This window comes from Verticillium alfalfae, genomic scaffold, assembly GCF_000150825.1.
Source record: "Verticillium alfalfae VaMs.102 supercont1.3 genomic scaffold, whole genome shotgun sequence".
Lineage (NCBI taxonomy): Eukaryota > Fungi > Ascomycota > Sordariomycetes > Glomerellales > Plectosphaerellaceae > Verticillium > Verticillium alfalfae.
Genome location: NW_003315036.1, coordinates 2,769,642 through 2,794,561, shown reverse-complemented (window position 1 = coordinate 2,794,561; position 24,920 = coordinate 2,769,642). Strand labels below are relative to the sequence as shown.

Below are 24,920 nucleotides of genomic sequence, written 5' to 3'. Positions count from 1 at the left end.
AGCCTCTAGTGTGGTGGGACGGGGTCCGTGAAGGTATCGGGCAGGGGACACGAGGCAAGTGGCACCAGTGCCTCCACTAGGGTCCTTAGTATGTCAGGTACGATATAGCAGGAGGGAGGAGCGGAGGCGGGGAATGGAGAATGGGGAAGAGGGAGGGAAGGAAGGAGGGGAGAAGAAGAGCAGGGACGAAGGGTGGAAGGGAGGAAGGTATCGTGCCACCCATGTCGGGCAGGTGCGCAGGCGATCATACTTTCCACGGAGAGGCATGAATGACGCTTCCAGACACACCAGTTCAGACAAAGACGGCAATTCCTTGCTCCTTAGTGCTGCAACAAACGTGACCCAGAACCCCCCCTGGATGCGTGATGCCAGCAAAATTGCCTACGCTGCGTCAACTCGCTCGACAGGTTACGTCTTTCGGTCAACACCATACCCCGAACCAGAACCCAGGATACTCCTATCTCAAACATATCCCGCCATCGACGGGAAGATCTATCAGCACGAAGAAGGCGCGTCGATCTGCCTTTCGAATCTCTTGGCCAGGCTTGGCTCAAGGAACTGCACAATGGCGTCAATGGCAATTGGCCACGCGGGCTCCCAAAACAGGAGCCAGTCGGCAAACCCGAGTCATGGCGGCGTTCGTCCCGACTAGGAGATTGAGTTTTGAAGCCCCCCCGGACTGTTTTCGCCTGTGTGTGTCGTTGGTGCCTTTCAGCTACCATGCCTTCTCCTCGGAACTGCAACATCTCGTCATGCCACCCGTCGGCTAATACCAATAATGACCGATGACTTCGGTTTATTCCGTCCATTTACTAGGGAAACAAGCCTTTGGCAGCCACAGCCACGGCCCGCCACGAGGGAAGCCTGCAGCGGCATGTTTCTCCCTTTCTTCCAAGCAGGTGGCCATGTCTTTGAGTGCTTCCGCAACAAGACGTTAGCCACGAGGCACACCAAATTATTGCTAACATCGAATCAATGCCACCTTTGAAAGCCGGTGTCCCTGCTTGGCAGCGTTGTCGGGCTTGGTCCGCTCGCAAATCGCTCAGTCCCGCAACGCAGGATCGACGCTGCATCCCATCAAGGCAATCCGACAGGAAAACGGGCTTCAAGAGAGTGTGTGACCACCAGAACAAGCAGGCCGCCTGGTCGTGATTGAGGCTCTAGCGGCACTTCGACGGGGGGCGCCCGGTACCCAAACCACACTTCCGATGCCGACCTAGCCGTCTGACACACACTACCCACACCTCTAGACCCCAAGTCCCTTTGAATGGCCAATCAAGAGCCCTTCTGAATTTGAGAGCGCCGTGTTCGTCGAGGCAATTTGGCGTCACGACTCGTGCCATTTCAGCCGCTACCGGAGTCGAGGGACGGTCGTCTGCCGTCTGATCCGTGAAAACCGGGGCTTGGCATGGGTCTCCGACAGCGCCTTTCCCGGCTTGGCATGGACGTCCACCCCCGGACAACAGCTTTCTTGTTCCATTCTCGCGCCCTCGTTGGACGGAACTTGGCCGACAAATCGTGCAACAATGGGTCGACCATTTAAGCATGTTTTTCTCGCGTTTCTGCGGAGCCAACGTAGCCACCCATCCCTCTCCATGGGGGTTGGGGGGCTTATTTGGGGGACTCTCTTGGGGGGCTCAACACAACAGGTCTGACCATCACACCGCTTCTCATTGGACCCAGACCTTCTAGACGCCGACCGACGACCGACGACCAACTCAACGTTGCCAGGGCCTCCGGCAAGCGAGATGGATTCCACGCGGTCCATTATCGTCGCCACCGGACCCCCCCCCCCCGGGCCCCCTGCCTTGCCCGTCGTCCCCTGCCCGGGCATGAGAGTGGCCGGAGGAATGACCGACTGCTGCACCACTTGGACCAGTCATGAGACGACTTACTTCACCAAGGCTACTCCACACGCTGCGTGCGACTTGTGAGCGCGGCGGACTTCTCAGCGCAACCTAGTTGTACCATGTAGGTCACGAAGTGGGCGTGTTGCGCGCGAGTAAGTCTATGCAACCATTCCTCAGATCCGTCTCCATGGGGGAGGCTTCAGGTCCCCACGATGCCCTAGGGGGCATGAGGGGCAGAGGGGTAAGACAAGCGGGGTGGTAGCACCAGAGTAGATGTCCAGAAAGAAATAAAAAGGATGGAAGCCGCATCCCCCCAAGTTGGTTGGGGCAGAACAGCTTGGTCTCTCATCTGAGTGTTTAGCCTTCTCGACGCGCCTCGCCTCGCCTCTCCACTCTCATTGATACTCTTCCTCCTTTCATTCTCACAGACAGCCCAAGATGGCAGGCGGCGTCAAGAAGCCCGTGAACATCTTCAACTTGAGGAACCTGGGCGAGCCCGAGGGAGTCTTCAACTGGCGACTATGGTTTGCCGTCGTCTCCTTTGGCCTGCTCGGTGCGGCCCGTGGTGTTGACGAGGGTCTCATTTCGGGCGCTTTCAAGTCGAAGGACTTCCAGCGCTTCATCCACTACGAGAACTACGACCATGTCGAACAGACCAACATCAAGGCCAATGTTTCGGCCATGGTCCAGATTGGCTCCGTCGGCGGCGCTCTCATGTAAGTCGACGTCACACGCGCACGCCCGCGTCTGATCCTTGCAATGCCGAATCTAACTTTTTCAGTGCTTTCCTCATCTGCGACAAGATCGGCCGTATTTGGGCCACACGCCAGCTCTGTGTTGTCTGGGCTATCGGTATCATCATCTTCATGTGCAACAACGGCCACCTCGGCGCCGTCTACGCGGGCCGCTTCATCGCCGGTCTTGGCGTCGGCCAGACCCCTGTCGTCGGCCCCGTCTACCTGGCCGAAATCGCTCCCGCCTCAATCCGTGGTCTTTGCACTTGCATGTTCACCGGTTTCGTCTATCTCGGCATTGTCCTCGCATACTTTGCCAACTATGGCTGTCAGCTTCATCTCGGCGACAACACGCACAACCGTTGGCTCGTGCCCACTTCGCTCCACATTATGTTTGCTGGCATCATCTTCATCCTCACCTTCTTCCAGTACGAGTCCCCTCGCTTCCTCGTCAAGCAGGGCAAGGTCGAGGAGGCCACTGCTGTCATGTCTCACCTGCGCCACCTGCCTGAGGACCACGAATACATCGTGCGCGAGATCAGCGCCATTCAAATGTCCCACGAGGCCGAGCTCGAGGCTACCCGCGGTGCCAGCTTCCTCGGCAAGATCAAGGAGATGTTCCTTGTCCCCAGCAACCTCTACCGTGTCTATCTCACGAGCATGGTTCAGATTCTTTCGCAGTGGTCTGGTGCTGGTTCCATTACGCTCTACGCCCCCGACCTCTTCGAGATCCTTGGTGTCACTGGCCAGAACGAATCGCTGCTCGTCACCGCCGTCTTCGGAATCGTCAAGTTCTGCGCCGCCATCATCTGCGCCCTGTTCCTTGTCGATGTCATCGGCCGCAAGCGCGCTCTCCTCATCGGCATCAGCCTGCAGGCTATTGCCATGATCTACGTCGCTGGGTTCCTCACGGGCATCCCCCAGCTCGGTGTTGTCGACGGATTTGAGGTGCCGAAGAAGGACCTCGGTGCCAGCCGTGGCGCCATTGCCATGATTTACATCTCGGGCTTCGGCTGGGCTCTCGGCTGGAACTCCATGCAGTACCTCCTGACTGCCGAACTTTTCCCTCTGCGCATTCGTGCCCTTGCCACTTCGTGGGCCATGACCCTTCACTTCAGCAACCAGTACGGCAACTCGCGCGCCGTGCCCAACATGCTCCTGCCCACGGGCCACGGTGGTATCAGCCCCAAGGGCACCTTCTGGTGCTTCGCAGCCGTTACCATCATTGGCGGCGTCTGGGTGTGGTTCTTCGTGCCCGAGACTGGCGGTCGCTCGCTCGAGAGCATGGACAGGCTGTTCGATCTGCCCTGGTACAGGATTGGTCTCTTCGGCAACAAGGATGCCGAGGAGCAGGATGCCATTTACGATGAGAAGGCCGAGGCTGCTGTACACAACATTGGCCAGTCTGAGCATGCGGAGAAGAGGGATGAGCGGAAGGAGATTGCCTAGGTGCACTGGTGTTGTAGTAGAGATTCCCTTATGACGCTTGATGACTAGACTAGGATTCGTTGTCAATCGAACCAACTGATTCAAATTCACGGCTGTATCGTGCAGAACCTAGCGCATGTGAATGATTATGCGGCATGCACGCGCCCGCAGACCTAGGCGGCTCACAGGAACGTCTGACGGGTTGTCCGGCCGGTGCGCACCATGTTGGCAACAGCGTCCTCGGGGCCTTCGCCGGAACCCGTTTGGCGCTCTTCGATCCCACAAATCCGGTTCCATACCACAGGGCAGGTGCGAAAAAGGCGCCATACCACACCAGATCTACGTTGAAAGCTCACCCACGCCCAAATTACATACAGTCCACTGCTTCAAGAGTGCTTCCATGTGATGCGGTGGGCGAGAACCAGGTAGGTGATAGGTCAGCTCGGGCAGGGTAGGGGGTTTGGCGCGCAAGGCGTTCCCGCCGCACGAGAAGTAGTTGTGAGAAGTGAGTGTTTAGGTCTTGGGCAGATATCCTCGATGTCCTGTCGGCGACTATAGTCTTCGGAGTAACAAATTACTCTAGAGGATACTGCCTCCCGCGTGGCCAAATACCGTGGTTTGGCGTCGATGAACGTCCCCGTCAGTCGCCGGTTCAGCGTCGCACAACTGACCAGGTAGATCGTGGCAGCGGACCGCGCGTTGCTTGGATGCTATATCGTCTTTGTTATAGAAACACACGTTGCCACGAAGATGGTTGCGAGGTCGCGGCTGGGTTGGCTCATTTGCTTAGAAATACGTGAATAACAAGCTTTCGGCTCCGACGTCCGAGAGAATCTGATTCCTTGCCACGTGGACACATCACGACTGGCAGACCAACACATAGACCTCCTCGCCGTGGAAAAAAAACAACAGATTATTCGATCGCGTCCTGACGATGGAGCAACGCGGCGACGATTCTCCCTTGGATGCCGATCCCCTGCTTGCAGACGACCCCGACGACGACTTCGACCCTTTCCCTGGCGGTGAAGTCGAGGGCCAGCACTTGATAGGCTTATCGTCCTCACAGCGCCGCGCACAATGGACGAAGAGTTGGGCTGCTTGGCGGCGCCTTGGTCCCAGGCATACCTTGGACGCTTTCCGACCCACGACTCCGTTCACCATTGTCGTGCTGCTCGCGTGTCTGAAGGCGACACTGTTTTCCAGCGGCATTCTCTTCCTGACGCCCTTGTTTCGCCTGGTAGAGGATGCCATCTGTCATGTGCACTACCAAAAGGACCTCTCCGAGCCGATTGAGGAAAAGGAGTGCAAGGTCGACGAGATCCAATCGCAACTGGCGTACCTGCTCGGCACTGGCGCCGTGATAGGGGCACTTGTCACCCTCGTCGTCGCTTTCCCCTATGGTGTGCTCGCTGACAGGTGAGCTGGACCCCCCCCCCCCTTTTTTGTCCTTGTACTTTTTCTTTTTCTTTCTTTCTTTCAGTGGGATGGCTCGGGAATGCCTCGAAAACTGACGAACTCGCAGACTTGGCCGCAAGCCCGCGTTTTTCCTTGCCTATCTCGGTATACTGCTCGGCTTTGGATGGGCGCCGTTCGTCCTCTCGGTATCGAAGCAGCCGAATCTGTGGACCCTGCTCCTGGGTCAGTTCTTCTTCCTCATCGGCGGTGGCGTGTCGGCGGCCGTGAACAGCATCTACGCCATGGCATCGGACGTGAGCACCGAGGAGAACCGATCGACCCACTTCCTCTACCTCTCCATCGGCGGCGTCATCGCCGGCCTCGGCGTGCCGCTGGCGTCGGGCTTTCTGCTGCAGACGTACGGACCGTGGGTGCCCATCAAGCTGGTGTTCTATCTGAGCCCCGTCGTCGTCACGGCGGCCAGCCTGCTGCCGGAGACGCTCCCCATCCAGCTGCCGGGCGGGCGCGGCGTCCCCTCGCCCAGGCGGCCCCTCGCGGCGGCGGTCCGACGGCACGTCTCCTCCCACCTCGCCGAGGTCGCCGGCATACAAGCGCTGCTGCGGAACCGCAGCCTGCTGTACTGCCTCGCGGCGCCGCTCATCTCGAACGCGAGCTCGACGTCGCACTCGACCACGTTCACGCAGTACATCAGCAAGCACTTCGGCTGGTCGCTGGCGCAGACGACGTACGTGCACTCGCCGCTCGCGCTCTGCCACCTGCTCGTGCTCGTGGCGCTGCCGCGGGTCTCGGCGCACCTCCTCACGCCGCGCGGCGGGCGGCTCGGGCTGACGAGCTTCACCAAGGACCTCCTGCTGACGCGGGTCTCGTACGGCGTGCTCGCGGGCTCGTCGGTGCTCCAAGCGCTGAGCCCGTCGGTGGTGCCGTTCCTGCTGACGTACGCGCTCGGCATGCTGGGGTCGGCGACGGCGCCGCTGACGCGGGCCATCACGACGGCGTTCGCCGAGAGGAAGGAGCACACGTCGCGGCTGTATGCGCTGTGCAGCATCGTCGACACGCTGGGGTCGTTCATCGGTGGGCCGGTGCTCGCGTGGAGCTCTCGGTCGGGATGCGCTGGGGCGGCGTGCTGCGGGGGCTGCCGTGGATGTAACTCGCCGTGCTGTACGCGGGGCGCGGGGCGCGGCGTTCATGATGGTCGGCGAACCGCGGCACGCGGAAGCTGCCGCTGGAGACGGAGGGGGGCATGGGGTATGAATCTGCCGCCGAGGAGGAGGAGGAGCAGGAGGAGCAGGGCGAGGGACTTGGCGCGCGGTAGGCGACCGAGTCATGCCTGGGGATGCAATTCCATTGTCCGTCTCTTGTTCGTCTGCACGAGGAGCCGGGGACTCATAGGCGTGAGGACACACACGGCTTCTCTGATCTCGCGGTTTCCGTCAAGGTGGAGGGAGCATTGCCTCCATTCTCGCTGTGTAGGTGAACGACGCCCTGAACGCAAAGATGCCAAAGTCAGTGACAGCTCCTTCCACGTAGAACAACAGACGCGTCGTGCGGTGCAGGGCATCGGACGGTGGTATGAAGAAGCCCCTTCGATGGTCTAGGAAGCAAGAGTTCTGCAACATGATCGTGCAGAACTCCACCAAAAACCGAGGTACCTAGCGATGAGCGTTCATGCCAGATGCCGGTCGGTGACGGTGGTCGCTTGAATCATGGTTCTCCGGGTTCGTAGAAGGGTCCGCGACATGGTAGAGTTCTGCGAACACGAGGGTTTGTCCCTCAAGGTGGGTGGTTTTGCTCTACACCTCCACTGGTGGCGCTAGTTAAGGACTGGCGAGCGATGGGGCATCATCGTCGCATTTCTGAATCCTCTCACCATTTTTGGGCTCGACTCGATCGCGCAAAAACATCGCAGGCACCACGAGCAACACCAGCACCAGCACCAGCACCAACATTACCAGCGCCAACACCACCAGCACCAGCACCAGCACCACCAGCACCACCACCGCGCAACAGCACATACAATCTCTGCACGGGGTCTTCGTCCCCTCCATATCGTGCGCGCCGTTGCGCTTCTTCCCGCTCCTGCCCCGCAACACCCACCACACAATGACGGTCGACAAGGGCATTCAGCAGAGCCCCCACAGCACAGTCATTCCAACAATTACTCTCACGACGCCAGAGGGCGCACAGCTGGCGTGCCCCGTCCCCTCCGGCAGCCGTGACAAGAAGACGCTCAATCGCCGCCCCTCGCTCTCCGCGTCCCAGCGAGAGGGCCTCCTGTGCGTGCCGTCGCGGGGCACGACACGGCGCGACAGGATGAGGACGGACTTGTGCGACGAGTGCACGGCCTATCGGTGCCAGAAACACCAGCGTCGCGCCGCGTCTGGCCCCGACCTTGACGCCATCAAGACCATGACCGAGACGCGGACGAAGGACGAGGCCGAAGGCCGCAGGGTCGTCACAGGCGCGGCGCGTGCCAGTTCGGGGCCGGCATGGTTGAGGATGGGGGCGCGAGTTGCGCCGAGGGGACTCGAGGGCAGAAGGATTCGCATCAATGGGCTGTGGTACTATGAGAATGTCGCGCGTGCCGCGTAGGGTCCATTCTGTGTTTCCAGGCTCGAGGTGGTGTTGGGGGGGGGGCGATACTGCGTTGAGCGATATAGTCTTTATGCTTATTTCTGCGTTTCTGCGACTTGGAGGCATGATGCGACTCGGCACAACAGGGCACGACGATACGAAGAATGGTAACGTAGAACGATCCCTGTACAGCTGCACAGGAGAAAAGAGATAAAAAACCAGGCAAGAAATAGGACAGTTCGACCCGCCAGCCGGACGGACGGCGGCAGGGAAACCCGCCAACGATGCCGCGACGACGTTTTGCTCCGTGCCAAGCACTCCCCCTCAGGCTGCCCCCGGATCCCTGTCCTGGGGGGCTTGCGCCAATGCGACTCTATCGTCTGATGTACGGTCTCTGCAGGCGATCGGCAACCCTGAACGGTGCCCGCACGCCTTGGCGGGCTTCACAATGTGGGGGGAACAGAGGGGTATGTAGAGGGGCAGCGCGGGCGGACGTGACGAAAGGAGCGCGACATGGTGATGTCGTGGTGCTGACTGGGGGAAAATCGGGTTCACCTCCATTTATTCTTCGCCCCCCTGCCCTGGCGGGGGGGGGGGGGGTTTGAGAGAGAGAGTTGGATGATCATGTGTGTGAGGGTATATAGATGGAAAGGGGTTGATCAATTGGCGTCCCCAGCAGGTCGAGTGGCTTTCCCGACCTGACAATTGACCAGAACCGCTCGACGATTGGCGACCCATAGAACTCGGATAGAGAGGACAAAAGAGAGGACAAAGGAGGCAAACTATACAATCCGATCGTACAGACCCACGAAGCAGGACGAGTCAGCGAAACCATGTCCCTCGACGCGCACGCGCAGGCCCTCGCGGCGTCGCTGGCCAAGGCCAAGCTCGTGCCCGGCTCAGCCGACGGCCTCATCCCCGAGAACTTCCAGCCGGCAACCAAGCTCGACGTGGCCTTTGACGGCAAGGCGCTCGAGCTGGGCACCTTCTTCCGCGCCGGCCAGTGCAAGGTGCCGCCGAGCATCGCCTTCGCCGCCGAGGAGGGCGCCGCGGCGACGACGTCGTACCTGCTGCTGCTGACGGACCCCGACGCGCCGACACCTGACAACCCGCAGTTCGCCTTCTGGAGGCACTGGGTCGTGCCGGGCCTGCAGCCGCTGAGCGATGGCAAGACGGTCGTGGCCGAGACGAAGCCGGCGCTGACCGAGTACCTGGGGCCGGGACCCAAGGATGAGTACGTTGCGCCTGGTGTGGCCCTGTCGTGTCGCTCCCCTTCTCCCTGCATGGAGAGTGCTCTGCATGGCGAATGCTCTGTATGGTGAATGCTGACCTTGTCGTGACGCACAGCTCGAAGCCGCACCGATACCTGTTCCTGCTGTTCCGCGAGCCCGAAGGTCTGCAGCTGACCAAGGAGGACGTCGGCGGGGAGGAGTTTGTGCAGCGGCGGTCGTTCAAGCCGGCCGAGTGGGCTGCGAAGCACGGATTGAAGCTGGCAGCCGTCAACTGGATGACGGTGGCCGGCGATGGCTGGAAGGAGGAGTGAGCATTTCGTTCGACGAGTGCAGAGCTAGACGGCACAATAGACGGTCATTCTGCTGCGACGACATGTGCATGGTTGCCAAGGGCTGACTGATGTGAGGATCATATTCTCTCGTCACTGAAGCATGTGACGATGTTTGGATCATCCGTCCCTTCTAAGAGAGAGCCTTGAAAGCAGGGTTGTCGAAAGCAAAGTGGTCGACAGCGAGGTAATCGACAGCGAGGTAATCGACAGCGAGGTCATCGACAGCGAGGTCATCGACAGCGAGGTAATCGACAGCGAGGTAATCGAAAGCAAGGAAAGAGGTTCGATGTCAAACGAGAGTCGAGCTGCTGGCGATCGAGCAAGACGCAAGACGCAAGACGCGAGACGCGAGACCCCCCAAATGGTCCGTGCACAAGCTCCAGCTCAACCTCGCCCCGACCTCGACGCGTCTGCTCTTGCCTCTGCCCTTGCCTCTGCCCTTGTCTCTGTTCTTGTCTGTGTCCACCGCCAACTTGGGCTTTGCTTTTCTTCATAGCATGAGACGTGCTGCCTTGACGATGCGTCGGACAGTCTTCTCTTGCTGCGGCGAGAAAGATATCGGGTCAGGCTGAGGCCGACAGCTCCGAACCGGAGGTGAAGCCAACACCCATGCCAGTGCGATCATCATCAAAGGCCAAGACACGCTCTCGACCCCTGGAAGACGCGTCGCCCAGCACGACCAACAGCAAACCAGAGCAGTCCGACGATGGAGAATCCGAGGAACCCAAGCCGAAAAGGCGAAAGACCGCCGTCCGGAAGAAGAGCAGCAACGCGCCATACACCAGCCTTTTCGCCCAAGGATCACCCTCACCCTCACCCTCACCCTCACCAACGGCTGTACCCCCGCTGCGAAGACACGCGTTCGCTACCATCGCCCTCTCCTCCTCGACAGCGTCTCACACCGCCGAGACCTTCTGACATGGTTCGATTCCGTGAGCCCCATCCGTCAAATGCCCTGGCGAAGCTTTTCTCCCGGCCCCCGTCGCCGTGCCGGACTTCAAATTCGCCCCTATTAGGTTGAATCATCGGAATCATGCTGCAGCAGACCCGCGTCGCCGTCGTCATAGACTACTGGAACCGCTGGACCGCCAAATGGCCCACCATCCAGGACCTCGCGGCCGCCGAGCCCGACCACGTCCTCTCGGCCTGGCGCGGCCTGGGCTACTACAGCCGCGCCACCCGCATCCACGAGGCCGCCCGCCTTGTCGTCGCAGACGACGAGATGCAGGGCCTGCTGCCCCAAGACGTGGCCGAGCTCGAGAGCAAGGTCCCCGGCGTCGGACGCTACACCGCCGGCGCCATCTCGGCCATCGTCTTCGGCCACGCCGCGCCCATGGTCGATGGCAACGTGCTGCGCGTGCTGAGTCGACAGCTCGGCGTCTTTGGCAACGTCAAGACGGACAAGACCACCATCGACATGCTGTGGGCTGCCGCCGATGCCCTCGTCAAGGCGGTCGCCAGCGATGGCGACACCGGCGGCAGCAGCCGTGACGATCAGCCCCCTGTGAGCGATCGGCCGGGGCGGTGGGGACAGGCGCTGATGGAGCTGGGCAGCACCATTTGCACCCCCAAGCCGGACTGCGCGCAGTGTCCCATCACGGCGAGCTGTCGCGCGTATGCAGAGGGCCTGGCGCTCGCAGACCAGTCCAAGGCCGCTCGTGTGCCGGACATCGAAGACCCGTGTACATTGTGTGCGTCGTTTGCCGATTCAGAGGCCGAGCCTGCCGTGGCAGAGAAGTCGGTCAAGAAAGGGGCAAAGCAAGGGACTCTGTCTGCCTTCTTCAACTCGTCGTCCACAAAAGCCAAGAGCGCTCCGAACATCGACTCGAAACCGACGCAACGCCAGATGGAGACCATTGTTGAGCATGCCCGCAAGTTTCCTCTCAAAGTGGTCAAGAAGGCCGTGCGCGAGGAAGACACCCTCGTCTGCGCCATACGCCGAGCTGATGGTTGCTTCTTGCTGCATAAGCGGCCTGAAAAGGGGCTTCTGGCCGGGTTGTGGGAGCTGCCTTCGAAAATCCTTCCCGACGGAGCTCAGACTCCGAGCGCGCGTGTCAAGATGGCCAAAATGCACGTCGCCAGCCTCCTGGGCAAGCAGGCGAGCCTCAAGCATGCAGGCGAACTGGGTACTGTGCCCTGGCTGTTCTCGCATCTGAAGCTGACGATGCATGTCCATCTTTTTGAGTTGGCTGGTCCTGACCCGACTTCCGGTGGTGAGCGTTGGGCGACAAGTGACGAGGTCGAAGCCGAGTCGATGGGGACAGGCATGCGCAAGTGCTGGGCTCTGGTTCAAGACCACGACGTTTGAACTGTGCTTGACCTAGATGGCCGTTGAAAGTTTGAGTGCGTTGCACAGACCGGAGTGTCCACCATTGCCGTCTCTCTCATTGCCGCCCATCGATTCGGCGATCAGTGGAACGCAGACGCCTTCCCTGCTGTGCTTGTTGTACACCATACATGGTCGCAGTCAGGACGCAGAAGCCCTGCCCCCGCCTTTCCAGACTTCACTTCGAGCGATCTCGCAAGGTGCTGCAGGGATGCCATCCAAATCCATCCAGCTCACCGCCGGTGAGAGCATCATACCCCTTTTAGGCAGGCTAAGGGACCAACCCATCACTATGACGATCGTAACATGCACTTCACCAGCTGGTGTTGATGCCAAGGACCCGACGACTCCCTCGCTCACTGGACTCAAAATTGACGATTCGCCCAAAGTCGACACCAGTTACCTCCCCGAAGTCGATTGGCGAGAGAAGTCGTATCCCGAGACTGCATATTCTTCACTTGCCGAGGTCGTCGAGTTCCCACACGAACCAGAGAGCAGGTACGCTCGCAGCAGAGAAGCCCTCGGTCGAGTCCAAAACAGCACCATTCGAAGCATCATTCATTGGAGACAGGGGTAAATATTGGTGGCAGAGGTGCAAGATACCGCTGCTGCTCATCGCCATCGTCTGTGCTGGCGTAGCTATTGGATGCGGCATAGGCGTCGGTCTTGCAGCAGGCAAGGGCCATCCTGCCAGCGACGGCAGCGATGTCTCGTGAGTCCTGTGCTGCTCTCGGTCACCCAAGACAGGGCACCTATCCTAGGGGCAGCTCAAAACCCTCATCGCTCGTCCAGACGGCGCCCTCTACCTCCCACGCAGTCGCATCGTCCTCCAACGCCCGACATCCTTCGCCCACGTCAAGCGTCTACCTCGCGTCTCTGCTCCGCGGCCCAACCCTCCTCAGCAGCGCCGCCCTGCTCCAAGACGACAACAGCACGACCTGCAGCTCGGCCGTCCCGTACGTGGCCCCGGGCCGTGCGCCCTGCGACCAGCCCTTCGAGCTGAGCGCGGGCTTCGCCTACCGCTGGCGGGGCTGCGGCCAGCTGCCGACCAACGTGACCTGGGCCGTCGGCGGCGAGGCTGACGAGACGCGCCTCGGCGTCTGCGGGGATGTCCCTCCCGCGGCGCGTTGGGACTGCGGCGCCGGGCAGACGCTGGCGACGGAGTGGCTTTGCGGGCCGGCGACGCTGTGAGAGTTGGACTGCGTCGGCCGGTAGGAAGTTGGCTCGCCCCCTGTGACGCGCGAGAGAGAGGAGCAGCTGGGGCGTGGGCGGGACAACGGCGTTCAGCGTCCAACATCAAGTCGACCGGTTCCAGCACTCGGGTGGAAGGCTGGAGTGGAATGATCAGAGTTCCCGTGCTTCTCCTGTATTGATGGATCCCTCGTGACGTGACATGACATCCTGCACGTCGCTGTGTTGGTGGGTTCGCAGGCCTCTGGGTACCGCACGAAACAGCTGCTAGCTAGACGAAATGACCCAAGGCACCAACCTCTCAGCTGTATCGGCTCTTCGAATCTTTGCCCCCGAGAGCCGTGTGCACATTCAACGACTAGCTTGGTCTGGAAACTTGTTGGGTGTGATAGTCATGATTACAGCGGCAGGTGTGGCGAGCCTACGTTCAACTTATCACGCGGCCACATGGGCATTTCAGCCGGTACAGCAGAAAACGGGAGCATTCAAAACGTTTGTCATTGCCAGGCAGACTTCTATGCACATAATCACAAATGCCATGCCCGTCACAGATCTGATCTCGTATTCAATTCAAAGCAACCCCCACCTCCACCCTCTCCCGGCCTCACTTTGGCCCGAAGCCAGGGAACTTGTGCAGCCAGCCCTTGGGGGAGGGCATTGGGTCTGGCTGGTACTGCGGCCGCCCCAGGCCGGCGCCCCAACTTTGCCAAGAGCTCTCAGTATCTGCGCCGCTGATGGTCGTGTGAATCGTTGGTGCCATCGAGGGTTGCCGTTGGGGACGCATGGTCCGCAGCGGAGGCACGTCGTCCCTCGACGTTGGGTCGCGTCCGTAGAATGAGAACGAGGATCGGTGCACGTCGTCGACGGGAAGTTCATATCGGCTTGAGGGAGGTCGGATGGCCGGTTCGGGGGGCTGGACGAGCGGCTCCATGTCGTCATCCTTCTGCATGGTGCGGGACTGGAAGAGAAAAGGGACGACCGGCACAGGGGGGGCGGAAGCGTCGGCGGGTACAGCGCGCCGGACGTCCGACAAGGAACTCTGACGGCTTGACTGGTAGGCTTCGGATGGAGCATTTAGCCTCAAGGGGTTGAGACGGTTGACCCAGCTTGCAATCGATGTGCGTGCGTTTGCGGCGAATCCAGCGGGCGGCGCCTGTGAAGCAATAACGTGAGGTCCCTTTTCGACGTATTGGTTCTGCGAAGGCATCGACTGTTGGGCTGGGACCCCTTGGTTGTCGGCGTAGGCGGCCGTCATGAGTTCACCCATGAGGCTTGACGGCGCTCGGCGTACGCTCCGCTGGTCGAGGCGAGCAGCAGCCTCCTGCGTAAAGAGTTGGCTCGGTGCCCTGGAGGCGGGGGGCGTGAGCTTGGCCTTCTTGCGACTGCGGCGGCGCATGCACCACCAAATGCCCACTCCGATACAGAGGAGGACAGCAGCCGCACCTGGCACGTTGTCAGCCTAATCTTCTGGGTACATCATGGAGAGCCAGCCTACCGATAGAGCCGAACGCGATCCCCAACTTCGGGTCGACCGTCCGCCCAGCGCTGTCAGATCCAATCTGAGAAGCAGCATCGGCAGTTGCTTGGCTAGAAGATGAGCTGGAGGAGCTCGACTCGGTGGATGAAGAGGACGAGGAAGACGTTGTATCGGTAGAAGAAGTCGTCGTTGATGCCGCCGTCGTGATGGTGCTGAGAGTGCTGAGCTCAGTTGGCCGCGGCTGAGAGTCCGAGGACGTGGTTTCGCCAGCACGCTCCGTCTCACCCGCCGCCGGTTGTTCAGCAACAGGCGGCCTGATGGGGTTCGCCACGACATCTGTCGGTCCAACGTTCGGAGGCGGCGCGGCGGTACTGGAAGGGAACGAAGTCGTCGTGGGCGATGGCGAATCGATCTCATCGGAGGAGCTATCGTCAGGGACGGGCGGCTCAATGGGCGCCAGCTGTCTCGGGCGAAGACGACGGTAACGCGGGCGGCGTTCCTCTCGGCTGGGCGGTGTTAGTCTTGGATCGTACAAGAGATGATAGAAGCTAGTTGACACTCACTTCTCCAGAAACCAGAAGCCAATGGGTTGTTCCATGGTGTCAATGAATGTGGTGTATCAAAACGAATGGAATACAGATGACCAGGCCAGCTGTCACGATGAGAAGCGAAAAGAAGAGATGGACGGGCAACAACAACAACAACAAGTACAATAAAAACAAGAAAAGAGCAAATGGGCACTGCCCGGGTCTTGGATCACGAAAGGAAGAGAGAAACGAAACGAAGACGCATCACGACTGGATGAAAGGCAACTTGGGATGGAAGTAAGAGAAGAGGTTGGTTAGTCTGATGATGAAATGGGGTTGCAGGCGTAGCAATGCGAGATGACACCCGAGCCATGTCGACCTCAGACCTATGGCGACTTCGGACACAAGCAAGTTGTCGTCTCAGACCCGTCATGTTGGCGTCGAGGTCGCTGTCAGTGTCACAGAGCCACGACGCCGTGGGGCAGACAACAGAGTAGAGACGAGGTGGCATTGTGGGTGGGCTGGGTCTGGCCGTTGACGATGGGACGGAGTGAAGACGCTGGGGCGCTCAGGTGTTTCATCATGGCAACTCTTACAGACGGCAGGTCCCATCGGGCCAGCCAGCTTCTCTGCAGCTTGCTACGAACCCCAGGCAGGAGCCGCCGGCTTGCAGGGTTCTGGCCTGGGGGGCAGGGGCCACCCCGGAGCCACCTTTTCTTTCCACTGCACCCCATCCTGCCATTGTTGCGAGAGCCTCAAGCCTTCCTCCTCAGTCAGGAGCCCTCGAGAGACCTGGAGCGCACTGCGCACTGCGCACCAAGTGCTGCTGAGCACTAGAGCGCTGGGGGGAGGGCTCTCCACTGACTCAGCGGATCGCTCACCTTGAGATGCCCCTTCCTGCAAACATGAAGCACCAGGGGTCACAGGTAGCGCCCGTCATTGGCTGCTAAGTAAAGAAGCGGGGCTCTTCCGTCGCGTCGAGCTGCCCCCTTTCGAGCCAACAGCCCCTTCTCCATCACTACTCCCTCAGTCGTCCTCAGACAGATCATCGCCAAGATGAAATCGGCCTCGTTTCATCCTCGGCATCGGACTCTTTTACAGTTCCTTGGCGGACCCTTCAGTTCCTTGGCGGACCCTTCAGTCCCTTGGCCGCCAGTCAAGCATTCGAGGCCCACTGACCTGCCTCTGCCGCCTGGGCAGCCGATGATCTCTGCACAAGACACTGAGCCAGCATCAGCCTGGGGTCGTGTCTTGATCGATGCTTCGCCCGTGTCGGGGGCACGTAATGCCGCGCCAGACGGCGTGCCCGAAAGAGGGACGCTCGATGTTCGACTCAACCACCTGCTTACCTACAGAGCACGGTCGAAATACCGACGCGGACCGGGCTGGACCAGCTGCTTGAATGATCCTCAGCCGCGCCTTGCCTTCTCTACATTATGCTGCCAATACCCCACAAAGACTAGACTTGCGAGCTGGTCGTTGCGAGCCGATACGCTTCTCTCAAGAAAAAGCATCCCGGCATCCAGCATGAGGCTTCGAGTCAGCGCTGGCAGATTCTCAAACCGCGATCGTCTGCCGAGTCAATTGTGGTGTTTGCGAATCGCAACGTTATCGGGAGCATTGGCTGGTCGCTTGATCCCCCAGATTGCCGGCTCGGCATTCAACCTTGGAGAATCAGAGGTTCGTTGCAGGGGTCTATAACCTGCCGGAAGGCCACGAACCGTCAGACGGCAGTGACCCGAGGCCACGCCCTGACACTCAATCTGAGAAACCTACACTTACAGATACAGTCCCAACGCTCCTGTTAACCGTTAAGGTTTCTACCACGCGAAATAAACTTCGCGATCACGCAACGAAATAATTCTCATACTGGTCGCCCTGTGGCCCCGCGATATGACTCGGAGGCCATTCAGGGTCTGTCTCCCACAGCGTCTCAAACACGTACTCGCCGCTGCCCACCTCCTGGTCTATGCCCTCAAGCACCACGTGCGCCTCTGCATTTGGCGGTACCCTGAGCCGTGTTGTCATCTTGGACCCTTCGCATCTCCAATCCACCTCATATGGTCCGTAGGGCGAGTCAAACCATGTCCGAGCTGACCTGACCGTTCCACCCGGCTGCGGCTTCACCAGCGCCTTCCTCCAGCCTGGCAATGCTGGCGAGAGCCCACCCACCACATTATGCATGAACGCGCAGACCGACCCCAGCGCATAATGGTTGAAGGACGTCATCTGGCCCGGGTTGATGGTTCCGTCCGGCAGCATCGAGTTCCAGCGCTCCCAGATCGTCGTCGCACCCATCCCTACTGGATACAGCCAGCTGGGATTATCACGCTCCTGTAACATGCGGTACGCAAGGTTCAGCATGCCGTTGTCCGCCAGCACCTTGAGGATCATGGGCGTGCCTGCGAAACCAGTCGTGATCTTGAACTGCTCCCAACGAGTCAAGTAGTCAAGGCGCCCGCATGCCGTCGCCATTTGCTCGTCGTCAAACAGCCCAAACTTCAGTGCAAGCGCATACGAAGTTTGTGTGTCGCACGCTAATCGCCCTGTCTTCGTTACGTACTCGTCTCGGAAGAGATCCCGCAGGCGAGCAGCGTCTATCTCGTAGCGCTCTGCCGCCTCAGCCTTGCCCAAGATGCGGCCAACCTTGCCTGCAAGGTCCGTCGTACAGATGAGATATGCGTTGGCTACCATGAAATTGTCTGTCGGTCCATTACCTGGCATATGGGCTGGTGCGCGAGGGTCCAGCCAGTCGCCGTACTGTGGCGATTTGGTCGAGTAAAAGCCTTTTTCATCGCGCGGTACCCCCAAGTCCAACCATAAACGCATGCTCTCCCATTGCGTCGCGAGCTGGGTCTTGTCGCCGAAAGCATTATACAGGTCCCAGGGTGTAATGACGGCGCAGTCTGCCCAGATTGCCATCGGTCTATTTTGTCGGTTGTCGGGCGGTTTGGGGATATTGGGAATAATGACTGGCACTACACCGCCAGCATCCCTTTGCTCAGCCTCGACATCACACATCCATGATCCTAAGAAAGCGGCCGTGTCGTACAGAAAATTGGCCGTCGGTGCAAACACTTGGAGGTCTCCAGTCCAACCCAGGCGCTCGTCGCGTTGCGGACAGTCTGTGGGCACTGAGACAAAGTTGCCTCGCATTGACCAGACCGTGTTGGCGTGCAGTTTATTGAGCATGCCATGGGAGGATTCGAACCCACCGGTGCGACGCAGGTCCGAAGAGATGACGACGCCCGTGAAGTCATCAACGCAAACGTCATCGTAGCCCGTGATCTCAGCGAATCTGAAGCCGTAGAACGTGAACCGTGTCTGGGCGTTCCTTGTAGGGCCACCGAGCTTCAGGGTGTACTGACTTTTTGCAGTGCGAAGTGGCCTTATGCCTAACTCTTCGTGCTCCATTACTTCGGCATGCCTGATAATCAGGTCTCTGTTGTCTGGCGTGCTGGATATTGTTTTTTCGACTCGCAGCCAGCCCACAAAGTTCTGGCCGAAATCCAGTATCTTCTTCCCGCTCGGCGTCGTGACGATCCTTTTCGCCTTGAGTTCCATCACTTGTCGCACTGGAGCGACTTGGGGAGCTATGAGCTCAGCTGTAGGAAACGGCAAGACATGAGCACGCCCTTTGGCTAGGGTTGTTGCCGATGTGCTTGACCATGTCGAGTCTTCAAGATTGCTGTCGCAGATTTCGCCGTTGTACAGCTCGGAACTGATGAGCGGGCCCTCGAGATGGTCCCAGCTGGCGTCCGATGCGCAAACCACCTCCCCTTCGATCTCGACTTGACCGAGAAACCCTAGCCGATTGCCCCAGATGTTGGCGACACCGGGTCTGCCTAGTCTCGTGGCGAACCATCCCTCAGCAATGTGAGCTCCGATGACGTTGTCCCCCTCCTGCAAAAGGGACGTCACGTCGTACGTCTGGTAGTGAAGACGATGCCGGTAGGACTGCCATCCTGGCGCGAGCAGATGGTCGCCTACCCGCCGGCCATTGATCTCAACCTCATAGACGCCGTGAGCCGTGGCGTATAGCCGTGCTGCTCCAGTCCCGGTGCGTCGAAATGTCCTCCGAAGTCGAAATGGGCGTTTTGGTCCCGGGCCTGGTGGCGGACCGGAGATGAGTTGGGCAGACCAGTCGGAGCGGTACAAGAGCGCAACCTCAACACTTAAGCTCGCCCAGTCTGTGGATTGTCCATCGCGCCCCGTAGCGCGGACTTCAATAGATGCCCTCTCCCGCGAGGCCAGCGGAGAAGATGGCCAAGGGACGAGGATGGACTCAGGTGAAATTATATTATATGATTCATCTTGACCGTTGCGCGATATGCGCACCTCGTAGGACGCCTGCTTCCAGTCTCTCACCGTCGTAGCGTTAAAGCGCCATGAGAGACGAGGTGTTGTGGTGAAAAGGCCGAAGCCGTCATGGTGGTGCTCGGCTGTGACCTGTGCGATGGAGACAGCCATGTCGTCGGTGCTTTGGAGTCTGTGCCTGGGCTTGGGTTCATGAGCCGCAAAAGGGAATGACTTCTCAATAGTTGTACCTTGTTCCAAGCTTGGACAGGCTTTCGCTGATCAAAGAGCTTCAGCGTGGGGTTATCGTTGCTTTGGCATTCTTCGCAGCATTCGACAGCTCACGCCGCCGCCGTGGACCTCGCGCTTTGTTATCGCGAGACAACGGATTCTTGTCCGTCCACCGGATTATGGACTGAGATGATGGCTCTGGCCCGGTGTGTTTGTAATTCAACCGCTTTCTGCCGCTGTCCCTTCTTCAAATCCCACCAGAGACGGCGCCAGGGAGTGGTAGAGGCCCACGATGTCCCCTTGCGCTGTAACGAGAAGTGGCTTGCCGTTGCGGGAGCTCAGAGCTGAACGCGAAAGACCAACATAGCGGCATGAAGGGACTTGACTCTGGCTGGTAGATGGTGACGGATAAGTCTCCTGGGGGTTTACCCCGGATTCTGGTGTCCTGGGGTTCTTCCCCGCGGTGATGGTCTGACTTTCTCTCCGCATCAGTGCCGGTTAGCCGGGAGTTTGGCTCGTGGGGTTGCCAGGACTGGAAGGGATGAGCAACGCTCTTGGACCATCCGAATGCAACATTGGAAAAGCTGTCAGGCCACTGCTGTAGATATCCTCCGGACCGTGGACTCGGTTGAGCTGTCAGCGAAGTGGTGATGTTCTGGGGTGCACGGTGCAAACTTTGGTAAGATGTCATGAAGGATCTACAGGGTGTTCAAAAAGACCATCGACCCAGAGCAAACATATTTGGAGACAGGAATTGGATTATGCTCAATATCTTGGCGCATGATGTCTGCTCAGACCGACAAAATTGAAGCAAGCTCTCATTCTGGTGGTGCCGAGCACCATGACAATGATGTCGATTTCAAGCATGAGCCCGTCGTGCTCAAGTCAGACCACGATGAACTAGGCCTCTGGGCTACTGTGTGTCGGTTCAAGAAGGTGACGTATTCGAAAATATATAAGTACTCTAGGCTACATCCATACTGACGCGAAGAGTAGGCGGTATTCATCTGCAACTTGATTGCTATCGCAGCCGCAGCCGATGGCTACCAGTACAAGTTGAACGGAAATATCATTGCTAACAAGGGCTTCGTTAACCGCATCGGCTTTCTCAATGCTGCCGGTACAAAGCACGTACTCAACGCCCAGCACACGGCGCTCTGGGGCGCCATACAGTCCCTCGGTCAGCTCGTGGGCATGCTCTTCCTCAACCCCGTGTCGGATCGCATCGGCCGCAAGATGACCATGTACGTCCTCTGGGTCGTTCTCGCAGGTGTAAGGCCCCTTTTCATTCTTGATGGAACCAGATTAAAAGGGGCTAGCACTGATCAAGGTCGTAGTCCCTCACGCTCGAGACGCTGGTCCGCGACTGGCGAGACTGGTCAGGCGCCAAAATCCTCGCGGGCGTCGGCGTAGGCGCCCTGCAGTCGACGCTGCCCATCTACATTGCCGAGTGGTCGCCGTCGAACATTCGCGGGGCCATGGTCCTCACGTACAGCTTTTGGAACACGATTGGCAAGTTCCTGGCGCCGCTGACGCTCCTCATCTGCGAGAACGCCAACCCACAGGAGTACAAGATTCCCATCGTCACGCAATGGGGATTCCTCGGCATCATGCTGCCCATCTTCCTCTGGTTGCCCGAGACGGCCCATTACTATGCCGAGCGCGATCTCGACGAGAAGGGTCGCGCATCTCTCGACCGCGTCAACGGTCAGGTGCCCGCCTACGATGTCGACGCCGAGTACGCCATCATCAAGAACCTCGATCCTCGAGCAGCGGCGACGACGCCACGAGCTGGAGGAAGACGACGGCAGCAGCCGAAAGGGGTGGAAGGAACTGGCTGACTCGTACGTCGAGTGCTTCCGCGGCTCGAACGCGCGACGCACGCTGGGCTCGGCGCTGCCGGCGTGCGCGCAGCAGCTGACGGGCCTGTCGTTCACTGAGCACGTAATGCGTCGCTCTTCTTCCGCCAGGCCGGCTTCGCGATCCGTTCTCATCACGACGGTGCTGACCGTCATCGCGCTCGTGACGTCCGTGGCCCTGATGCTGTGGACGGACCGGTTCGGGCGCCGCTCGTCGTGTTCGCGGCGGCCTGCGTCTCGACGCTGACCATGCTCGTCGTCGCCGCCATCGGCCTCGCGCCGACGTCGCCACCGCTGCGCAGCTTCTGCATCTTCGTCGCGTGCGTGTGGTCCTTTTTCAACAACGCCCTCGGCTCGCTCGGCTGGGCGTTTGTCGGCGAGATTGCGTCGCAGAAGTTGCGTGCGCGCACGGCCGGGCTGGCGGCCGGCTTGTCGGTCGTTTTCGGCTTGACCTTCAACACGGCGCTGCCGGTCATGCTGGACACGGAGGGGGCGAACATGGGGTACAAGACGGGATGGCTGTTCTTCGGCGTCGGTGCCGTGACCTGCGTCGTCGTGTGGTTCTTTGTGCCGGAGCCGTCGCGGCGGAATAATGCTGAGATGGACGAGATGTACGAGAAGGGCGTGCCGGCTTGGAAGATGAAGGATTACGTGACTGATGTGCAATTGGTCCAAAGGCAGGCGAGGGGACGTCACGAGGAGGTCGCTTGAGGGGAGCGCAAATGACGATGACCTCTATAACTGGCGATACCCTGTACATGGAAGACAACCTCGAGGACATGAAATCGAGGAATAGAAGCGCAAGCAAGGGCCAATGAGCTATCACAGAGTTACCCCTGAATGACTAGAAGCTGCAGATCAGCCATGCATAGGAACGAACAATGAAGAGCTTGGTATCCTCTTGATAAACTTCCCTGGTAGCAAGACGGCATTTTTCGTGAGCCCGATAAGACATAACAATACATACAGCACGGTCAGCAAGCATGCAAACACTCAGAGTACGTCGTCAAGGCGTCGTTCGTCTAAAATCAACAGACTACGTGGCAGTCTTGGGCCACAACACCATCACCACCAGAGTCTTTTTTGTCATGACAAGTCATTGCAGTTTGCCGCCTCCTCCCCACGCCGTCGCCAGCACGCAGTCGTCCGGCAGTCCCATACCTCCGTCGCCTCTCGTCTCCTACATCAGAAGCTGACGCAGGGCCTCCTGCTGCTCGGGCGTCAGCCTCTCGGCGATGTAGTTCGAGATCTGCCCGCCGTGCGTGTTGTTCGCTGAGTTAATGTACGCGCTGACCCAGGGCGCCACGGCCGTCACCTCTGGGTAGTCGTCGCGCGTGATCGGACGGCACGTGTTGAGCGCTGTGTAGGACAGGCCGAAACCAATGTCGTCAACGTCGGCCTCGGCGATGAACTCGTCGCCGACACCGCTTGTCACCACGGGCGGGTTGACCAGGAGCGTCAGCAGGAGACCGACGGACCGCGCCCAGCCCTTCTTGAACTCTCCGCAAACGCCTTGGACTCGCACACCGTCTTGGCAAGACTGATGACAGCGAGCTTACGGTCGACAGGGTTGGCCAGCTTCTCCGTGTCGGCGAGGATGAAAGTGGGGTACACGTTAGCAAAGAGTCCTTGCGCCAGCTGATTCGTGTGCTGGACCACATAGTCGGCGCCGAAGCCCGCCTCTTGCCGCGCCGAGACCAAGTGGTAGAACCGGACAAAACGCAGCTTGAGAGACTCGGCAGGCTGGCCCTCGAGCTTGGAGTACATGAGCTGCAGAATGTGACCAAAGTATTGGTTCAGCGCGTTCCTAGACTATGGTTAGCTCGAAATATTCCCATCAGAGGCAAATATACGTACGGCTCGAACGTCTTGACGACAGACTCAATCACGTCAAAGCCGTACAGCTGGAACTTCTTGGTGCTCAGGAGACGCTGGTAGATACCCAGAACTTGCTCCAGAAGGTTCTCGGAGACGATATAAGACTTCGTCGCCGGGATGATGGCCGAAAGCAATCTCGTACAAGCAGGAACGTTACCCTTTGTGTCCCAAATGCCAGGCGCGAGCAGGGGTGCCAGGAAAGCCTTGTAGTTCTCCGAAATGGCGTCTGCTGGGCTGACCTCGAGCAGTTGTGCCAGGATCTGGAAGACGTACTGCTGGAACTCTATGGGAAGAAGTTAGCACGATGCATCAATGGGAATGGTGTAACTCGATCGACTAACCCGTGACATCCTCGACAAGGATCTGGTGGAACGGCTCCCACAGCTGCTGGTTGAAGAGGCCAGCATTCGTGGAGGCACAGTACCTGACGAGGGCACCAAGAGCCTCGAAGTGGTAGTAGTAGAAGCGGGGGTTGCTGGGGTTGGTCTTGATGATGTTGGTGATGAGGATGAGGTGCTTCAGGACGCGCTCAGCTACGGGCGCAGCGCCGTCCTTGATCACGATGAGCAGACGCATGACGCAGCGCATCAGGAACTCGTTCTCTTGAAGCTTGGGCGCCGCCGTCTCCTTCTCGATGAGTTTGAAGAGGTGGTCCAGGAGATCCTTGGCGAAAGGCTCAATGTCCTCTCTCGGGAACACCTGCTTCCCAGAGTCCTCCGTTAAAAACAGCACGCGCTCCACAGCAATGGCTGCATATGTGTAGACGACGTAGTTGTCGGACGCCAGATTCTGGATGAGAGGGTTAAAGGCGACCTTCCACTGGTCCTTGTTGAACTGGCTGCGGAAGGTGTGGAGGTACTTGATGGCATCGACCTTTGGCAATGGGCTCCCGCTGGTCTCGTCAGGTCGGCGGCGATGTAGCTGCTCGAAGAAGTCGACAACGTTACTAGGGGGTTGACAGTCTTGACACCCCTGGGCCGCCGTGCCGGCGCCCTTGGACGCAATCGAGATGAAGAGGTAGACGGCCGTATCCTTGGCCTTCCAGTCCGACTTTCCCTGCGTAAGGTAGTGGTTGATGTACTTGCTAACAACACCAGTCACGAGCTGCTCAAACCTCTCCTGCAGCTTGCGCAGGAAGTCGGTGGCGGCGCGACGCCTCGAGTCGGTATCGGAACCCTCCAAATCCCTGCGGATGAACTCGATGGGCTCGTCCTCGAACATTTCCATGTCCGACTCACGCAAGGCAACGTTGGGCAGGATGACCTTCTCGACAACCTGGCCCAAAACATCCTCGCTCGCAAACATGGACGAGTGTTTTGTCGTACCGGCAACGGCGGTGAGGAAGTGCAACGCCTTGCTGACGATCTGGTCGTACTTGGTCTCAAGACCAGTGGTCGAGAGGAGGTTCCACGCGCTCGTGATGAAGGGCTGGGTGTAGTTGGCAAAGTCGTCGTCGTACTTGATAACGTAGAGCTGCAGGACTTCGCAAATGTCGGCCTTGACCGTGTCGACGATACTGCCCTCATCATCCTCCTCGGTGTTGAGGAGGGGATTGGCGTAGGTCAGGTACGT

General features: G+C 59.2%; 10 protein-coding genes across 10 annotated transcripts in view; 7 read left to right on the top strand and 3 right to left on the bottom strand.

The window, feature by feature from the left end:
• Window positions 1-2,115: 2,115 nt before the first annotated feature.
• Window positions 2,116-4,033, top strand: VDBG_03384 (quinate permease; the record flags this gene model as incomplete). The annotated part of the gene is made up of 2 exons (XM_003007199.1): window positions 2,116-2,566; window positions 2,632-4,033. The coding sequence occupies 2 exons, from the start codon at window positions 2,289-2,291 to the stop codon at window positions 4,031-4,033; spliced, it is 1,680 nt and encodes a 559-aa protein (XP_003007245.1).
• A 913-nt stretch (window positions 4,034-4,946) lies between these two features.
• On the top strand, window positions 4,947-7,023 carry VDBG_03383 (conserved hypothetical protein; the record flags this gene model as incomplete). Its single annotated transcript, XM_003007198.1, has 2 exons — window positions 4,947-5,428; window positions 5,535-7,023. The coding sequence occupies 2 exons, from the start codon at window positions 4,947-4,949 to the stop codon at window positions 7,021-7,023; spliced, it is 1,971 nt and encodes a 656-aa protein (XP_003007244.1).
• A 505-nt stretch (window positions 7,024-7,528) lies between these two features.
• Window positions 7,529-8,017, top strand: VDBG_03382 (predicted protein; the record flags this gene model as incomplete). The annotated part of the gene is made up of 1 exon (XM_003007197.1): window positions 7,529-8,017. The coding sequence occupies one exon, from the start codon at window positions 7,529-7,531 to the stop codon at window positions 8,015-8,017; it is 489 nt and encodes a 162-aa protein (XP_003007243.1).
• Window positions 8,018-8,832: 815 nt separating this feature from the next.
• Window positions 8,833-9,542, top strand: VDBG_03381 (conserved hypothetical protein; the record flags this gene model as incomplete). The annotated part of the gene is made up of 2 exons (XM_003007196.1): window positions 8,833-9,233; window positions 9,347-9,542. The coding sequence occupies 2 exons, from the start codon at window positions 8,833-8,835 to the stop codon at window positions 9,540-9,542; spliced, it is 597 nt and encodes a 198-aa protein (XP_003007242.1).
• Window positions 9,543-10,596: 1,054 nt separating this feature from the next.
• On the top strand, window positions 10,597-11,871 carry VDBG_03380 (A/G-specific adenine DNA glycosylase; the record flags this gene model as incomplete). The annotated part of the gene is made up of 1 exon (XM_003007195.1): window positions 10,597-11,871. One exon carries the CDS (start codon window positions 10,597-10,599, stop codon window positions 11,869-11,871), a length of 1,275 nt encoding a protein of 424 aa, XP_003007241.1.
• A 723-nt stretch (window positions 11,872-12,594) lies between these two features.
• Window positions 12,595-13,080, top strand: VDBG_03379 (predicted protein; the record flags this gene model as incomplete). Its single annotated transcript, XM_003007194.1, has 1 exon — window positions 12,595-13,080. The coding sequence occupies one exon, from the start codon at window positions 12,595-12,597 to the stop codon at window positions 13,078-13,080; it is 486 nt and encodes a 161-aa protein (XP_003007240.1).
• Window positions 13,081-13,684: 604 nt separating this feature from the next.
• Window positions 13,685-15,155, bottom strand: VDBG_03378 (predicted protein; the record flags this gene model as incomplete). Its single annotated transcript, XM_003007193.1, has 3 exons — window positions 13,685-14,523; window positions 14,576-14,928; window positions 15,121-15,155. 3 exons carry the CDS (start codon window positions 15,153-15,155, stop codon window positions 13,685-13,687), a joined length of 1,227 nt encoding a protein of 408 aa, XP_003007239.1.
• A 387-nt stretch (window positions 15,156-15,542) lies between these two features.
• On the bottom strand, window positions 15,543-19,554 carry VDBG_03377 (alfa-L-rhamnosidase; the record flags this gene model as incomplete). The annotated part of the gene is made up of 6 exons (XM_003007192.1): window positions 15,543-15,643; window positions 15,732-15,981; window positions 16,264-16,294; window positions 16,434-16,513; window positions 16,867-16,885; window positions 17,030-19,554. The coding sequence occupies 6 exons, from the start codon at window positions 19,552-19,554 to the stop codon at window positions 15,543-15,545; spliced, it is 3,006 nt and encodes a 1,001-aa protein (XP_003007238.1).
• Window positions 19,555-20,394: 840 nt separating this feature from the next.
• Window positions 20,395-22,181, top strand: VDBG_03376 (sugar transporter; the record flags this gene model as incomplete). Its single annotated transcript, XM_003007191.1, has 4 exons — window positions 20,395-20,529; window positions 20,608-20,883; window positions 20,949-21,434; window positions 21,582-22,181. 4 exons carry the CDS (start codon window positions 20,395-20,397, stop codon window positions 22,179-22,181), a joined length of 1,497 nt encoding a protein of 498 aa, XP_003007237.1.
• Window positions 22,182-22,650: 469 nt separating this feature from the next.
• The window catches only part of VDBG_03375 (importin alpha re-exporter), a gene marked incomplete at both ends in the record, with an annotated part of 3,062 nt that continues 792 nt past the window's right edge, over window positions 22,651-24,920 (bottom strand). The window contains 4 exons of the mRNA XM_003007190.1: window positions 22,651-22,970; window positions 23,030-23,277; window positions 23,328-23,631; window positions 23,690-24,878. Of these exons, the coding sequence (XP_003007236.1) occupies window positions 22,651-22,970; window positions 23,030-23,277; window positions 23,328-23,631; window positions 23,690-24,878 (2,061 nt within the window). The remainder of the gene's footprint in view (window positions 22,971-23,029; window positions 23,278-23,327; window positions 23,632-23,689; window positions 24,879-24,920) is intronic.